At 41.9% G+C, this 18,355-nt stretch overlaps 2 protein-coding genes across 2 annotated transcripts; one reads left to right on the top strand and one right to left on the bottom strand.

Annotated features, from left to right (window-relative positions):
* Positions 1–1,685: 1,685 nt before the first annotated feature.
* atp1b3a (ATPase Na+/K+ transporting subunit beta 3a) lies at positions 1,686–6,720 on the top strand. Its single transcript, XM_020103222.2, has 7 exons — positions 1,686–2,036; positions 3,353–3,481; positions 3,733–3,831; positions 3,924–4,117; positions 4,312–4,362; positions 4,895–4,981; positions 5,070–6,720. The coding sequence occupies exons 1-7, from the start codon at positions 1,925–1,927 to the stop codon at positions 5,235–5,237; spliced, it is 840 nt and encodes a 279-aa protein (XP_019958781.1). The 5' UTR covers positions 1,686–1,924; the 3' UTR covers positions 5,238–6,720.
* Positions 6,721–10,603: 3,883 nt separating this feature from the next.
* grk7a (G protein-coupled receptor kinase 7a) lies at positions 10,604–16,706 on the bottom strand. Its single transcript, XM_020102811.2, has 4 exons — positions 15,965–16,706; positions 14,164–14,619; positions 11,347–11,627; positions 10,604–11,084 (listed from the first exon to the last, which is right to left on the bottom strand). Exons 1-4 carry the CDS (start codon positions 16,559–16,561, stop codon positions 10,745–10,747), a joined length of 1,674 nt encoding a protein of 557 aa, XP_019958370.1. The 5' UTR covers positions 16,562–16,706; the 3' UTR covers positions 10,604–10,744.
* Positions 16,707–18,355: the final 1,649 nt, after the last annotated feature.

Here is an 18,355-nt window from a genome sequence, read left to right as displayed (position 1 = left end):
GGCTGTTAGATGAGTGTAGGGATTGTTTCCCATTGATGTGACTGACCTCACTGTGAGGGTTGCTATGGCAGCCTGTGGATGGAGTGACTGAGAACAAATGGGGTGTGTATTCCTGCTCATGGTGCTGGTATGGTGAAGGGGGCTGCTAATTGAGAGCACAGAAAGGGGGTTTTCCCAAACAATGGGAGGATTGTGCAGTTGTTAACGCGTTCGAGGAACACCGCACACATCCATACTGTAAAGCTTATTCTGCATTGAGGCGTCCATCCCCTACACCCACACACTTCCTCTGCTCCACCTGTCAATCTCAGCACTCTCACTCAAACATAGTTTTTTTTTGCCAGTGGGCTTGGCTCACGGTGGGATGCCTGCACCGAGAAAAATTTATGTGCTTGAGTGAGTGAGGCAGACTATAGGACTAACCCATGAATCAGTGCCGACGGCTCTCACACTAATCAGTAGTGTGTGTGTGTGTGTGTTGTGCCTGGTGCTGCATCGTATGAGTAGTGGTGGGCTCTGCCTACCCAACAAATTCATTCTGACAGCAGGAACTAGATGCAGTGTGACCACCACAGGCCCCCTCCCCCATATGAGCTGAACCCTGCATCAGGGTCATTATATAACCCCCCCCCCCCCCCCCCCTCTCTTCTCTCTCTCTCTCTCTCTCTGTGACACACTGGGATTGTTTGCAGCAGTGTCAGGGGGTTAGAAGTTAAGCTTTTGTCTTTTTTCATTCTATCAGTGTCTCCTCCTCTCCCCCCAACCCTGCTCCTTGAGCGTCTACTCCTCTCTCAGGTCTGTCATTGCCACAACATGCGTGTGCACACATATTGCCAAAGCAGATATTTGCAGGTACATCACATGGAAGATGATACATTTGTTCTACAGTTGGATACTGATGGGGGAAAAGGTTGCAACCTTGTCCCACTCTGCAGTGAAGTGTTGTCGCATAACTTTGACACATCTGTTTACAATCATGTACTCTTCCTCTCTCTCTCACACGCAAACATGCACATGCTCTCCAGTTTCAGTAGTGCTCAATTGCCATAGCAACTAGGATTGGCAAATGCCCCAAATATCTATGCTCAGCCACTCAGTCATAAATAGTGTGTGTGTGTGTGTGTGTGTGTGTGTGTGTGTGTGTGTGTGTGTGTGTGTGTGTGTGTGTGTGTGTGTGTGTGTGTGAGAGAGGTAGACTTTTCTGTAGACTCAGAAGCGCATCCATCGCTGTGGACTCCAGCCTCTGCTGGATAGGTTGCCGGTTTGGTGACTCAGTGCGCACGACTTGTACGCAGAAGAAGAGGTGGAGTGAATCCATAACAAATCACGATGACTGTGATGCATAAAACAGAAGCCATGAAGCAGCTTCAGTGAAGCCACAGCTTCACAGTTGAGCGCCATAAATGCGCTTTGATGCGTAAAATGATGCGTCCCTTTTTCATTCTTGCGTTTGGAATGACCCCCACATCCTGCAGACATTTTGGAGACCCCACTTTATTCCCCAATCACACTGTGGCCATTATAACATGAGTGATGATGAGGAGAAATAATGTGCGCTCTATTTATGGGTTGGTGCAGACGTCACTGGCGTTCTCTCTCTCTCTCTCTCTCTCTCTCTCTCTCTCTCTCTCTCTCTCTCTCTCTCTCTCTCTCTCTCTCTCCTCACCTTCCCCTTCTCGTTTTTTTGTTCCACCAGAGCATCTCTCTCCTTCTGCTCTCCCTCGTTTCTACACCGCCCACTCCTTCCCAACCATTGATCCAACCACTCACCACCGCTTCGCCGGCCCCTTCGCTTCATCGCATCGCCCCGCTGCGCTTTTCTGCATTTTCTTTTTTTTTTAAAGGGCAGAAGAAACCGCACATTTTGGACCAAATATTAAAAAAAAAGGAGAAGGGAGAGACACAAAACAAAAACACCACCACCATGGCGACCACCGAGGATAAACCGACTAACAAGGAGAACACGTCCAGCTGGAAGGACTCCATCTACAACCCGAGGACCGGGGAGCTGCTGGGACGCACGGCCAGCAGCTGGGGTAAGGATCCCCGTCACACTGCACCCAATCAGGGGATGAGCTCTCACACTCACTGGGTCTATTCTTCATTTGGTCCCTATTTTAAAAATCCATATAAAATCACTATAGATGTGTTCCTCTTCAGTCTATATATACATGTATGTATGTGTGTGTGTTATTGTGTGGAATACAATGACTGTCATGTAGATAATGGATCAGCTGAGGAGCCATCACAGGCCTACATGAAGGTGTAAAGGAGAAGCCTGTACCAAGAGGCTCACCAAGATGAATGATGCTATGAAAGGTGTGCTTGTGTGTGTGTGTGTGTGCACCAGCCTCTGTTTAGTCAGAAATAACCAGGTGATGATGATGATGAGCATCTTCTTATTAATACGTATCATCTGTATTAACAGGATTATCAGGGAAATCACATTCTCACTGTAGACCGCAGCTGATGATGAAAACCCCCCATCATTACCTAATCATATGAGAAGAGAGCAGTCCAGCCTCCCTGAGCTGAATCCAGAGCTGATACAGGCCACACATTCATTTTTATGTAATGATCCCTCAGTAAATTCCAGAGCGAGGTAGAAACACGGCACCCTCCCTCCAGCAGCCAGCTCCTATAGGCTAGCACACGAGCTGTCAGGCTGCCTGGGCCCCTGTGCTGCTGTGCAGTAGGATGCTTCATTGCAGTTGCATGGCCGCCCACATTAGCATGCCTGTCAAGGTCAAATGGGATTCCCCTCTCTCCTCTTTCTCTCTCTTTCACGCACCAGGCAGGTGCATTGTGGGATACTGTTGGAGAGGAATGAGAGAAGGGGGAGGTTTGTACAACAAGGAGCTGAGGGGTCCATCCCTTTTTTTTGCCTGTCAACTTAGAGGGCATCCGTGCTGTGAGAGCCTGGATGGTGGTGAACCATTTTGACTCAGATCTTTCCATAGCTATGGCCCCTTTCTTTTTTTCACCCCTCCTCCCATCAAGGATGGAGGAGGCAGCAGCTGCTGTGAGCGCTGCAGCATCTTCCCTACAACTTACAGTGTTTTAAAAATGCAGCATCTCTTGCTGTGAATGCCGGCTCCACGTTTGTTAGCACTGAGCAGCATTTCCCCCCTTGTTCCAAAATGGTTTCTCTCAAAGAGATAGTACATTCAAATGCCAGTTTTCTCCAGGCTGCGGCCGAGGAGCAATAAAAGAAAATCTGATGGCATTAGTCCAAGCCTGTGTGAGGTTAAAGCTTATAGTTAATTATACATGTCCCTCTCTGCCTCCTTCCCTCAATATGTCTAATTTCTCCTTTTTTTTCCCTCCTCGTCTTGCTCTTAACTTCCTCCAGGCCTCATCCTGCTGTTCTACCTGGTTTTCTACTGTTTCTTGGCCGGCATGTTCGCCCTGACCATGTGGGTGATGCTGCTCACTCTGGATGACTATGTACCAAAGTACAGAGACCGTGTCCCCAATCCAGGTTAGTGTTTCTGGACGGTCAAGGTTTACCGGGGGGGGGCTTTCAGGTACTGTAACTGGCAGCCATTCATTATTCATACTTGCACCAATGAGATGCTGTCAAAATAATGCGCTACATTACAGCTGCTTTCTGCATCGACCTGTTTTGAAGTCTCATCCTGGGATATGAGTGCAGCTGGATGGAGAATTGCTTGTGCATTAGTTACTCTTGTTGGAATCATTTACGATGTTTACTTTACTTATCTGTTGCAGGGCTGGTGATTCGCCCAAACTCTCTGGATATCTCATTCAACAAATCCGACCCGCTAAAGTACTCACAGTATGTCAAACACCTGGAATCCTTCCTGCAAAGTAAGTACAATTCTCCCCCAAAACACGGATAAATTCACCCGGATAAGTACATTAATTCCACTCCACACCGTGTATCTCCATCTTTCTCTCAGGCTATAACGAAACGGAGCAGGAGAAAAATGAGGACTGCACTCAAGGAGAGTATTTTCTGCAGGACGACACTGAGGAGATGACCAAGAAAGCTTGCCGCTTCAAGAGAGCCTCCCTGAGTCTTTGTTCCGGCCTCTCTGACACCAACTTTGGATATTCTGAGGGAAAACCGTGCGTGCTGCTGAAAATGAACAGGGTAACGCACACTTCCACTTCGACTGATACCTGCTTGTGGTTGTCTCAATTTATTACATTACTTTCATTTAATCTTTTCCTCCCTCTCTGCTTCCTTCAAATCCACATTGTTTTAGTCCCCAAAATAAAATGAATAGTTTTATGAATTTCTAATTGTGGTTCATTTTTTCTCTCCCTGTCTCCTTCACTTTGTAGATCATAGGCCTGATGCCACGCGGGAATCCTTACATCAGCTGCACAATAAAAGTAAACCCGTTTGTCCTGACTATGCTTGCTTGTATGTGTATTTTTTCCTTTTTTATTTCTCTCATAAAAAAGCTTAAAGTCTCAGTATTTTCTTTCTGTTCATCTTTCTTTCATTTTTCTTTCTTTTTGTTTGTGTTTTCTTGTGTCTGATTTGTTTCTGCATGCTGTCTCTGATGGCTTTAGGGTAAGAGACATACAGTATGTAAATTATCAGGATTAAGGCCAGTAGGGGTGTTAGCACATTTTTATTATGTAACATCATGCAGGTGCCTCTTAACCCGTCTAAGTGTCATTTTTCAAGTCGTTTTAATCTAATCTGCGTTATTTTCAGCCTCAAACGTCCTTTTTGCAGATTAAAGCAGAACGCGACACATTTTCCACGTAGTCCTTTAAACCTCTTCAATAAACAGCCGAGTCATTGCTTTTCCTTTCTTCCCACATCCCGTCTCTTGTGTTCTTGCAAATATGATAATAATTAAACATAATGCATTTCTTTAAGTCCACTTGCTTAAACACATGTTCTCCTCCACAGAAAGACAATCCCGTACAAATGCACTATTTCCCCAGAGAAGGCGGTATTGATAAGATGTACTTCCCCTACTATGGCAAGAAAGCTCATGTAAGTACTCATCCCCCAGTCAGATCATGTCCGCTTACTTTGTCACATTGACACATTATTGACAAACGGCCTGTTTCACCTGATGCAGGGGAGCTATGTGCAGCCCCTGGTGGCCGTGAAGCTTCTGCTCAATAAGGAGGACTACAATAAGGAGCTGACGGTGGAGTGCAAGGTAGAGGGCTCCGACCTCAGCAACAACGACGAAAGGGATAAGTTCCTGGGTCGCGTCACCTTCAGGATCAAGGTGGTCGAGTAAGAGGAGAAGCAGAGGATGGCCGGTAGAAGGGAAACCGGGTGCAGAGGCTGCCCATGTTTGATAAGGATTTATGTTTAAAGATAAAAAAGCCTAAAAACTAAAAGGAAGGAAGTGTCAAATGTGTCACAAAGACTGCATGTTGGGATGGGGCCGAAATGTTAAATACAGATGAGTTTGGCTTCTGGTTATTACAGATTTATCGAAAGTTGCTTTGCTGACATTTCTGACCCTTCTTTCCTTCACGATTCCTTGCTGACCTCCTCAAAGATTCCCAGAACAAGACACAGGCTCTGCTCCTCTCCATCCATCCATCCATCCATCCATCCATCCATCCATACATCCTTTTCATTCCTCCACCCGTTGCACTGCTCATCCTCCACTCAGTTTATTTTTTATTTTAGTATTGATGTGACTAGGTAACTTATTGCCATTGCAACCAAGCCATTTGGAGCTATTGTGTAGTTGCTGATACGACTTTCTTTTTTCAATGTTATTTCGATTTTTTTCCTCCTGCCAGGAAGAGAGTGTTGTTTTCATCTCTCCGACCTGTATGAGCGACTGTATTATCGCTGACATTGAGAGGATTTTTATCTTGCTGTATAGTGTAACTGAGAAAATAGAGCGTTTCCGACACATCTCCAGAGTATTCACATTCATCACATCACAAAGATTTCATAGGATCGTACCTTGATAATCAAGTATAGCCACTGTATCCCTGTATATGAAATTCCAATTCCAAAAGTCCATTTCGACATATAAATACATTGTGATCCTTACGATAGTTAGGGAATTATAGATAGATCTTTGTGTTGAGGCCTCTGTTGCCACAACCCAGTCTCGTGCTGTCTGTCCGTCTGTCTGCATGTCCGTCTGTCTGTCTTCCTGTTTACTCACCTCTCCACTGCAATAGCCGACATGTGCGTGAGCCCTCCAGGACTGGATAGAGTTGTCTCGCTTCACCTTGCAGGGTGCTGCGTGTTGTCAATGGTGGTTGAGGCGACACACACACACACACACGCACACACACACATATACACACACACACACACAGAGAGAGAGAAGGTACAGTGTAAAAATTGCTCTTAAGGCGGGGAGGTGCTGGAGGAGGTTCACTGTAACTATGTACTGTATATCTTTACGTGATCTGTATATCTATCTGGGTCTCAAAGATTGTTTGTTAGTTTTCTCTCTTCTTCAGCCTGTTGATCTGATTGTCTGCCAATCTATTACTCTTCAATGTATATATATAATACACTATCATATTTACTTAATTCACACTGTATTTTTGTCACAAAACACAATGTCTGTGCACTGTAAAGAAATCATTTAAGCAAAGATTTACAGGAAATTATCTTATTCAAAGCTATGTTTACACAGTCTTTAAAGGAACCCGCATTTGAAGGAACAACTTGTAACATCTCTTCAGGGTGCCTTAAGACCCGATGAAATAAATTGTGGAATAAAAGTGATTTTGAAGAAAAAATTCTCTATTTCATTTTTCTTAACTGGGTTGTAGCTTTTTGATAATAGTGGAAGAAGTGTTCAGCCTCTCGAGTAATATTACAAACACAAGAATGTAAAAATGAAATCATATTTATATAAAACTACAGAAACATCATCAACAGCAAAAAATCATATATCAATAGTTGCTGATTCTGAAGGAAATGGCCCATTTGAATAATATTACATAACGATGTGATTAGATTATTAATACTAATGCATCAGGTGTAGGTATCATGTTATTGTTGTAGCAGGTTAGGATGTAGTCTTGTAAAGGTTTGGTGATATTGTCCAGTTGTTTCCAACCAAGTCCTGGGTCCTTACAAAGCATCACAAGATAAACTTGCGTGAGATGATTTATGAGTTGGAGAAAATAAAAAATAGTAGGCAATCATCTTTTGGACTTTTCGGTTTTCTTTTACTTGGAAACATTGGACAATTTTACCTCCTTTAGTCTTAAGCATTAAAATGAAATTAATGGAAATGTACAGACATCTGAAATGTGGGACCCTAACTAAACATTGCTCTCTTGTAAAGGGCCACAAGCCCAAAAAGGTTGGTTTAATCTGTAAAAATACAATGTATACTGTTTCTTTGTCTTTTTTTGTATTTACACTCATAATCTTAATTCATAACTTGTAACAATGATGTGGCCTAAAAATAATATAATTTCACTACCTTAAATGTAGTGGAGTTAAAGTAATGTAGCATCTAACTCAGGTGATTACAAGTAGGTTTAAAGTTTGTAGAATAACAGTAATTCTATGTTGTTGTTCAAAGAGTCAGTGTTAATTAACCAAATGAGCTAAAAAAAAAAAGTAAATAGATCATCCAGGGACCAGTTTTCATTTAGAAATTATAATAAACACATTAATATCTAAATAAATACATGTATCTATCCATTATCTCTACATCGTATCTTTTATGGTTCACAGGGGGAACCAGGCAGATTGAATGAAATGGCTGAGATTGTGTTTCACTCCATCACATTCCCACCATCACCACATCACCACACACTTGAATTTCCTTCAGGATCAATAGAGTATCTATCTATCTATCTATCTATCTATCTATCTATCTATCTATCTATCTATCTATCTATCTATCTATCTGTCTATCTATCTATCTATCTATCTATCTATCTATCTATCTATCTATCTATCTATCAGCACAAATCTGCAGCCACACGAGGGCACCACAAGCAAGCCAGGAGGATCAAACGTGTCAGTGGAGGCAATGCTCCAACATGGTGCTGCCTGTAGGCCTGGGCAGCTCCACAGAAACCAAGGAGGTTAGTGAGGTTTCATAGAAACACATTATTACATTGTTTCAAACTGTAAAACCTGGACGTGGACAAATACACATAATTAAATATATCTCTGATGTTCCCAATAAAAATGCCTGGTGGTCAGATGAGGATTTGTTTTCCTCTTCCCACCACTAAGGTCATATCCAATAACCTTCTGTGATAATGGATAACAATAAAACTTGTCTTATGTGTCTATCAAAAGAAGAGATAAGATCGTATTGGCTGAACCCCTTTCTTATTTTGTTAATGGTTTTAAACGACACCTTTATGCTTTATTCAGCAGTTTTGTCAGATGCTTTGACCCACGTACACCTGCCTGCAAGTCTTACTGCATTTTTCATTATTTACATGTTTTCTGAGCCATAAACTGCAACCTAATCACTGTGTTAATAGTTGTAAACTACCTGCGCTGGTCATGGGGATCAGATTAAATCACATCAGTATTAAAAGAAGTCCGATCACACGTACTGCTCCTCCATCCGTCCAGTTCCCATCGTACCCTGAGGAACCAGCTCTGTCCTTCACTATCAACAGCAGTGTGTACCCGACTCCTGCTCTATGTGAGATAATCTCTTGGGGTTTAGCTGACCCAAGAATCCACCTTAGTGCCTCCTAAGCTCTTACTGTCCTTGAGTTTGACGGCTATAAACAAGTGGTGTGTGAGACAAAGGGAAAAAAATATTTTCATCTCTTGGGTTTTCATCCCTTTAGTCAAAAAGTGGGCAAAAATATGTTGTCAATGTTGTAAATGTAGTCAGTACCTAAATCCTGAGCTGGAAAAGGACCCTTGTGTACGAGTGTACCTGTCTTCAGATTTCAGTGTATCCTCTACAATGAAGCAATGATTTGCTAGACTCCATCAGTAGGTTCAATTCCCCCCAATTTTCAGCACTCACATGCAACATTACAACTGTCTTTGAATTTCTTCCATACAGTAAATAATTTGCTCAGCTCTGTAGCTGCCGATTTTTCCTCAGATCCTTCACTTGGAAGTAATGCTGCAGAACCTGAGGGCCTCTGAAGCTGACTTAAGGAAAGAGGGCGCAAGGATAACACTGGTTATCGCCTTATCAGCTAAGAGTTGAACTTGCCAATTTGTGGTGGCCTGAAGCAACAGCCTGGCTATAGTCAGCATCCTGCAAGGGATTAATGCGGCTGATATTTTTAGGGTTTTACTCCAAGAGTTATCAGCAGCACTTTCCTCCATATAATGATATAACCATGTGTATTAAGACAAACACAAATATTCATGACCACAGAAAAGAAACAGTTTTTAAAAGAAATATTTTTAATTTATTCAAATGATTGAAGATTCAAGGAAAATCCTGCTTTACAATCTGACATTCTATCGTAGCAATTCCTCTGATGTTATATTTACAAGTACATGTATCATATAGGTTTATATTGTATTAACATAAACTGTAAAAACTCAACTCTGGAAATTTAAAAACTCAAGCAATTAATTACCTTGAGACAAGTAAACAAGAATAAAAAGGATTTTTATTTTGAACTACCCAAAGTCTCTATACAGTAAATTCAGCTTCACAACCACGGCAGTGGATTCTTCTCAAATTTTTTTTCTCAGGCTCTGGCTAGTTTGAGTTATTTATACTCATCTCAAACTAAGAAATAAAGCCCTGAAATATCAGTGTTTCAGGGCCATGAACGGGGCATCCTGCACATTCCTGGTACAGGAACTTACCGCCCAACTCCTCTAAGTTTTCCACATCTTCCACGTGCAGCAGTGACCTGCTGTTTCTGCTCTCATTTCTCTCCCAGCATCCCGGGGCTACACAGTTTCCTTCTCCTCACCGAGCTGAGCCTCATAGCACCGACAGTAGAGGGACTCAGTGAAGAGGCGTTCAGTATTTTTCATTTCCTTCTTCAAATCCTACTTTTAATACTTACATCTTCTTCTTTATCTGTGTGCATAGATAAATATATTTCTTTATATACAATACAAACAGATGCAACAATTTTTTTCAGAGATTTTTATAAAACTAAAATGTCGAGCAAAAGGAAACAAAACACCTGGATGTAAATGCAGTGATAGGATCACCACAATTACAATGACACGCAACTATTTGTGAGGTTAAAAAGCACTTTTTGTTGTAGAAACAATGAGACCTTGTGATTGCATCAATAGGGGCAGGAGAGGGAGGGAGAGTGCTAAAAAATACTTACATTTACATTTACACAGTCCACTAGAAGATACTCAAACTGAGCAGTGTTATACTGTAGTTAGAGGACATGTGCTTGTTCCATTTTGTTTAAAGATTAGTGCTGAATGCATCGCTTATCATTCTACTCCAAATACTTTTTGTTTGGATTTGCAGAGTTTCTTCATAAAGTTATAAAGTATTCACTATTGTATTTTTGGCACCAAGGCCTTAATCTTAGTCCTTTTACACTAGTATTCTTTAACAAGTCTACATCATTAGATCTGCAAAGAGAAGCTGTGAGGCAGCAAGAAAATGCTCAATATACTGTATCACATGTTCCATGTTTTACTGGACCTTGCCCTGAAAGCAGTAGATTTATAAACCATGAGCATCTTTTCAAGACAGGGACGTTTTCCTCAACGACGCTCGCATTTGCATGTTTCATGAAACATGATCCATCAATATTATTGGGCACTGGACTGAGAGAACAAATTATAGAGCGTTATGACTGGCATGTGATATATCAAACACGTTGCTCACAGCAATATACATGTACCAGACTTCTTCTCATCATCTACATCTCCTCCACCTTCTTTTCTGTTGGGATCACTGAGCTCCTCAAATAGTCCAGTGTCAATCATTTCCTGCTGCCACGGGATGGGCACAGCGCCAGTGCTAAACTCCTTGAAGAATTTGTCGTCCTTGGCGTCAAACTCGATGCCCTTGATCTCAGAGAACTCTGCAATGTCGCCGGTGTCCTTGGCGTAGACGACATTGGGCTTGGGTACCCAAGGAGGATCCACCAGCCCGGCCTCCAGTCGGGGGAAGTTGATGTTCTTGAACCAGGCGTGCTTCCTGGGATCCTCCATGTTGTTCCTAAAGAGAAGCAAAAAAAAGTGTTCTTCTTTGTCAGATTTTCAAGATTGTGATGTTGGATTTTATGAAAGAAGAACAAAGTGGACACAAGGCCCTGTGGGGAATGGCCACTAAGCTTTTCTACCACAATATTATATACGTGGAAGATACTTTTTTGAGAAATAAACTACTGAAGAAGAATTTAAATTCACGTAGCCATTGTGAACAGAAATTAACACTGTGTTTCTTGCAAAAGGCTATACAGAATACAAGAACCTCTTACTTCATGCCCAGGCGCTCTTCTATTTTCTTCTTCAGGAACTGCTGGATGATGTCTTTGGTGGTGGCATCAAAGCACTTGTGCTCCCACTTTGGCTCTTCATTGAGGATGCGACGCTGCACCTCCTCCTTCTCCACCTTCTCTTTCTTGGCCTCGGGGCCTTTGAAAGGTGTGTAGCCGGCCACCATCTCATAGATACTGCAGCCCAGGGCCCACCAGTCCACTGACGTCCTGTATGGGGTTTTGTTCAGGAGCTCAGGGGCCATGTACGCTCCAGTGCCAGCCTGAGGAAGGGCGAGGAGGTCAATAGGGAAGACTGAAAATAAGGTTCACCTATAAATGCCATTTTAGTACATTTTAAGATGCTTAAATGCATAGTGACGTGTGTATGATTACAAGATTGTGTAGGATAAGGAAATTAACAGATTTATGTGATAGTTCAGCAGCACAAGCAATGCAAACAGTGCAACACTTAGTTCATTGTAAAGACATATAGAATGGAGAGAGAGACTCGTGGAACTACAGACTTTTAAAGAACAACATTTTAACTAAATGTGTTGCCTTGTTTACAAAAACCTTCATATAGTTTTTTGCCATCTCTCTTTCTGTCTGTAGCTTTCACCTTTCCCTCTCTGGGCAAATCTGTCCCTGCTCCCTTCCCCCACCCTGTCCCTCCCCTGCATCTCCCTGTACGACCTCACCCGCAGCCTTGGAGCAGGAGCTTAATCTTAATGCTAAGCCTACTACCTGTCAAGAGTCATATGTGTCTACGGACTGACAGAGTTGTCCCATCTCCTGCATAAAGGCTGTCCATTTCTGGATGCAATTGCCACCAGACGAAATACATAGCCGTGTCTCTAGTGCATGAATAGTGCACACACATGCTGCAGGCATAGAGTCTGGAGCTTAATCTGGCAGGGACCCCATTTGAAAAGTCTTTTTCAGGTGAGATTGGTGGAGGTGAGACGATATATATATCCAGAATGTATCATAAGGACTGTAGGATGCGTCATCCTTTTATAGTCAATTTGCTATGGTAGGATATTAAGTCTCTGCTACTGTGATACTGACATAAAAAAATCAAATATTTTTGTTTCATTACAGATTATGATCACTAAACATGTGTGGAACATTCATATCTGGTCTTTACTACTTGGGTGTGATACGACTTTGCCAAGGATGTGACTGGACCGGCCGTCCGGACTGATTAATGAAGATATGATGGTACCACTCTGTTCACAAAACTTAAGCAGGTTTGCATGCAAAACCTTCTAGTCAAATATTTATTGTGACACCTAGAAAATTAAAAATCTATTTAACGCCTGCATTATCAAAATTATATATGTATATATACGTATTATGTATATGTGTGTGTGTGTGTGTGTGTTGGTAAAGTTATCAAATAAAAAAACTGCATTCTCTTCTCGGGTTACTCAAGTGTTTTCATGTCTGATTGCATGATAAAGTTATGATTTAGTCCGAACATGGATCTTTTGAGGGACACGTCTCTATTTTTCAGTGAAGTGCATTTTTCAGCTGGGTTTAAGTGACCTTGTTTGCAAACTACCATGTCTAAACATACTCAGTTAAGGTTTTTTACCTGGATCTGTCAATCTAGTCAGGGACAGACTTGTGTAATGCTCACTAAGAGGATTTGGGGACCAAAGCCAGCCTTGCCTATAGAAGGTTAGCCCAGTCACTTTGGCTGGCTGAGGAGCATCAGAGTACTGGATAATGAGCTTACTGGACCTTCATAGAGCTAAGAGCTTACTCTTTGCTGCCACAAGACCTGAAGAAACCCTGCAGCAAACTTTCTATCTTTTTTCAGGTCATCCATAGGTTAGTACAGGTATGTGATGTAATCTTTAAAGATAATGTTGCGGAGATTTGGCTGGCTTATTTAAAAGGTTGTGGTCATGCCCTTTGTTTTTTCTGGACCCTGTCACAGTGACAATGACTTGTGCTTTGCTAATTGTCAAGTAACCTGCAGTTAGATGCAAGAACACTTGTGTAGCCAGTGTGGTTTCACATTATTCTAAAACTCACAATTTTTCTTAAGGTAAGCAGAAGAATTTCAGCGTTTGTGAAGAATTGTGGGAGGAAACTTCCGTACAACATTCTCAAGGTAACACCTTTGCAAAAGTAACAAAATCTTTGCCTCCAAGTCATTGACAGAAACGTTCATACACTTATCGACTGCTGCTTTATTTAAACACTGGACCTCTAAAGTTCAGTAACAGAGCCCCTACATAGGGTGGTAGACTATAAATGGCCAGTGTATAATCTGACTGCTAAAGGATCAAATGAGTTATATAATGGATTCAGAGACTCTCATTGCACAGATCTTTAAGCTTTCCAGTAATCCCTGTCCGGATTTAAAGCAAAACCCCCCAACAAGATTGACAACCTGTCCAAGAACCTGAGTACAGGTTTTAGCCTTAGCCTCAGCCTCACTCTGCTGATGTACAAAGACAGGAACCAGTAGTCTCTGAGCTCTTGGTCTTCTGTTCCGTTGAAGTTTTTCTGTGGATGTTTGTGGTCTTAAACGTAGTCCAAGCATACAGATGGATGACTTGACTTAAATTTTTAAGTTGCACAGAATTGGGGTTGATTTTATTTGCCCATTGGTGTATGGAGCTTCTCACAAGTCTTACAATGATCCACTTAATAATCCCTGTAATTACCCAACAGGGTGCTTTCATTTTAACAGCACCTCAACGGTTTGAGAGTGCAACTTGGTGTATTTAGTGCAGCTTTTTGTTGTCTTTCAAAAGCCATTTGATTGTTGTGTGCAATCAAATGGCTACTATTACTACTCACCATCTGAGTGACGGTCTTCCCTGGAACAATCTCAATGGCCAGACCCAAATCTGAGAGTCGGCACTGGCCTAGGCTGTCCAGCAACACGTTCTCCGGCTTCATATCACGGTATACGATATCCATCTCGTGCAGATGCAGAATGCCGGTGGTGATCTGCGCCGTGTAGTGGATGATGCGCTTCATCTCGATGCCCTTGTCCACACCCTTGCCATCATAGCCTATGTTGTAAATGTGGTACTTGAGGTCTCCTCCATTCATCAGGGTCATGACAAGGCACAGGTGGGTCTTGCTGTCGTAAGCGTAGGCCAAGTTGACCAGAAACAGACTGTTAACCTTCTCCAAGATCTTCTTCTCTAGCAGGGCCATCTTCTCGCCATTCTTCTTCTTCAGTCGCTTTTTACACAACTTCTTGCAGGCATACATCTGGCCTGTGTTCTTCACCTGTACAGCGCATACCTTGAGGAAGACAAATTTGTTAAAAGAACTTGTTTTATTTTTTCTACCCCTGTATAAGTTGTTCTCCTTATTGATTCATTAGAATCAATCCCACCAGTCATGGTACCAGACTGACAGGCTGACCATAACCATTGCACAACACTGATCAGTAGTGACTACTACTCATGCTCCATTTGAAACAGTGATTGAAATGAACATTTCTCTTTGGGAAACTGTAAAAATAAGGATCTTCAGTATTATGACTGCAAATTAACCAGAATATATTTGACTGATGATCCTTAATCTACTAAGTTGTCACATCTTTTACTGGTGACATATTTAAAAGTATCCCTCTCTTAAACAATCAGATGCTGTTTGCTTTATCTCATTTTGAAAGTTCTCATATATAGGATCATTGGTACAACTGGCTCCAGTCAAGTCAACTTAACTTTGCCAGCTGTGTCCTTGCAGCCTTTGTCACTCACATCTTTCACTAAACCTTTATTTCTGGTATCAAAATGTCATTGTGGACAGAGTGAGCAATTTCCACAATGTATATTTGAGCTTCTCCTAAAGAAAACAGAATCGTACAATCACAACAGATTTAGACAGCAGCTAAAAAGGTTGTTTTCAACTTAGTTTTAAATAACATTATGTCACTGGGATTTTTTTTAAACTTCTTACATAGCATTTATGACACAAGTTGTACAAGTTCTTCTGGGTTGTACACATAAGGTTGTTTCTGAGAGCTTGACAGAGTGAAGAGGTACCTCAATATCAGTAATCTAAAAATATTAACAGAGATTACACCATCTCATATGCATCTGACTTTTTCAGCTTGACATATCTCATTCGTAAGAACACTGCTTCCAGAGCTTGCAATTTAAATAGTTACCTGAAGGGAAATAGGGACTTTTTCATCATTTCACATAATAGTTCATCATTTAAAACAGAGAACCATTTCTGCCTCTTTTTTTTCTATTTTCTATTTCACAGGTAGGCTGTGTCTGCATGCCAGATAACATCATGGTCACCTTGAGACAAGGTAAATCCTCACAATTACACGTATGCAACGTTGGACCACTTACACACCTACGTTCCTATTTCAGCTTTTCCAATTACACTGACACTGCACAACTGTGATTTGCTCAACTAGAGCTCTATTGCAGTTTCAAAAGATACTGAATGCATATTATCTTGCAATTTTAGCCTGTGTTTCAAAAATATATAATGTAATACAAATTTAAAATTAATAACACCATCTTACCTGAGGAAACTGATTCAACTAAGGTCTATAGATTTTAAAGGTAATTTATTTGCCATAACACATATTTCTATATATTGAATGAAATGTTGGCATGCTTACCTCTCCAAAGCCTCCTTTTCCCAGAGTCCTGAACTCATAGAAGTATTTGTCACTGATGGGCTGTTTCTCATACTCTTTCCATTGGAGGAATTTATCAAAGAATGGACTGGCTTGGTAAGATGAGAAGGGGTTGCCCTTCAGAAATTCTCTTACACCTTCCTGGACTTTGCCTTTCATCACCTCCTCAAAGTTGGCATCTGTCACAGCCTTGCATTTGTCAGCAACCTCCCCAGTAAGAAATGAGAGGTAGGTCTTGGAATCAGCCTTGCAATACTTCTTGATGATGTTTTGGCGTGCCTTTTCCTTGACTGCACCTTCAGCCAGGTCCCAGTCATACAGCTCATCCAGGAAATCAGCAGCAAGCTTGAACTCAGCGTTACTTGCCAGGAACTCACGGAAATACTTTTTGCCAATAGGCTGCCTTTCACAAAGCAACGTAAAGTCCTTCTCAATGGAGGTTCGTACTGATGCGCATTGTTCAGGCTTGGGGAGAGACAAGCTGCGACGCCGCTTTCTCATCTCCTTGTCATCACCACCTTGGGCTTTTAGGTAGGCCGTGTTAGCCACCAGGTTATCCAGTCCCCCCATGTCACACATCTTGGCAGCTGTTTGTGGTCTGTCCCCCCTCAGAAACTGGAATCTTCAGTGGCTCCCCAGGGATACCCTCTTTCAACCGACGTGGCGTCTTTCAGAATGTGTGTGTCTGTGTGAGAGTGCAATTCTCTCTGAAGCCAACGTGCAAATGAGCTCCTTCGCCCAACCTACCTGCAAACCTAAGACACACTGACACACCCAGTAATTACTCATTTAGAATTAAATACCAGGGAGGGATTTTGGCTTAAGGATCTTTGTGTGGCCTATTCGAGGATGCTGTGCACGTAAAGGGAATCATAAGCGGGCTCTATCCTAAGAGGCTTTGTAGCCCTCTATATTTGTTCATGGTGTTCAGTAGTCTCCATCAGTGGTCCAATGTCTTGTTAGCTATGCATTTCATGGTGAAATGATGCAAAAGTAAAAGACAAAATGATGCTGAAGACGCCCTGGAAATTGCATGAGGCGTTTAAAACTAGCTCTAATTGTACTTTCTGGAGAATCCTCTTATGAGAGTTGGGAGAGACTAGTGACACAGTAATGCTTGGTGTCTATATTTGATACGATAACATATGCATATAAATATTTATTTGGAGCCTCAAGCTGAATAAAGATGAAATACCTTAATTGAAGAAGTCATTCTATAGTAATTCATGGCTCTAAGACCAGGCTGCTCATGCATCCTCATCTTCCTGTCTTTCCTGCTCCCAGTCTCAACAGAGCAGGTACTTCAGAGAGCTCATCACCTGCCTGCTTCATTCTCTGACCTCATACTGTTTCATTGACCACACCTTTACAATGATAGCAACTTTGAACATTCAAGAAAATCTGCCGAATAAGTATTATTTCCTCCACCAAGGAGGTCATAACACTTGTCTGTCTGTTACCAGGATTACGCAAAAACTACACAATGGATTTTCTTGAAACTTCTCGGAAGGGTTGGATACGGGCCATGGAAGACCCCATTCAATTTTGGGGTTGAGGATTCGGATACGCTTTTTTGATGTTCCCACAGCACATTTTACTACAGCTGCAGAACATTTCTCAACCCAGACTGGTGGTCATCATTTTTACTCGTGTAATATGATGAATTGCTATTTTCTTCCCCCCATTGTTGCTGTTGGCAGTCACCCTACGCCACAACTATGGTGATGTGGGCTAATTCAGAGCGATTAACCTTGGATAATATTAGCTAATCCTCTCTCAAATGGTATCAAGCCGTCAGCGCCCTGCAGTAGATCAGGGGTTTTGCTTGCCGTCAGAGAGCTCCAGACTCAGCCCTTTGACTTACAAAAGCCCACGCTGACACCCACACATAAAAAGATGGACACTTAAATATTAGATGGATTGGTGCCAAGAGTAAAAGTGAAAAATAGTAAATATTGTAGGAAAGAAAGGTGGATGGATCATAATGTCAGTAAAGTGCAGAAGCCTTGTGACTTGATAAAAATAGACCACAGGCTTCATCTTTTACCAGGTTAGGGAAGTCAAAGATGAACAAAGAATAACACATCACTCTATGAGTTTCACTATTCTACATGGGATCCCTGCTGAGCATTAAGGGTCCATCACAAATGAATGCATTCATTCACGAGAAAAGTATGTTAGCTTTTGAAAAAACTCATAAAAATCTGCCATAAGAGATATTGAGAATTTGAGCAGAGCTGCATCTGTACATAAGAGCAATTGGTGTTCTTCTACGTCCCTGCTGTGATTTAGACATGCAATCTTTTCTGATTCTAGATGTTTGATCTTTGAGCGGCCTGCTCCTTTAACCTTGGGAGGATTACACTGGCCTGA

Source organism: Paralichthys olivaceus, chromosome 16, assembly GCF_024713975.1.
Source record: "Paralichthys olivaceus isolate ysfri-2021 chromosome 16, ASM2471397v2, whole genome shotgun sequence".
NCBI lineage: Eukaryota > Metazoa > Chordata > Actinopteri > Pleuronectiformes > Paralichthyidae > Paralichthys > Paralichthys olivaceus.
The sequence above is the reverse complement of the archived record's forward strand: the minus strand, read 5'-3'. Positions and strand labels throughout refer to the sequence as shown.

Coding starts and splice junctions, on each gene's coding strand:
- grk7a (XM_020102811.2), bottom strand. CDS start 16,561: ATGTGTGACATGGGGGGACTGGATAACCTGGTGGCTAACACGGCCTAC. Junction 14,620..15,964: donor GAAAAGGAGGCTTTGGAGAG/GTAAGCATGCCA, acceptor GTCTTCCTCAAG/GTATGCGCTGTACAGGTGAA. Junction 11,085..11,346: donor GAAGAGCGCCTGGGCATGAA/GTAAGAGGTTCT, acceptor GCTTCTCTTTAG/GAACAACATGGAGGATCCCA.
- atp1b3a (XM_020103222.2), top strand. CDS start 1,925: ATGGCGACCACCGAGGATAAACCGACTAACAAGGAGAACACGTCCAGC. Junction 3,482..3,732: donor AGACCGTGTCCCCAATCCAG/GTTAGTGTTTCT, acceptor TATCTGTTGCAG/GGCTGGTGATTCGCCCAAAC. Junction 4,982..5,069: donor ACTATGGCAAGAAAGCTCAT/GTAAGTACTCAT, acceptor CACCTGATGCAG/GGGAGCTATGTGCAGCCCCT.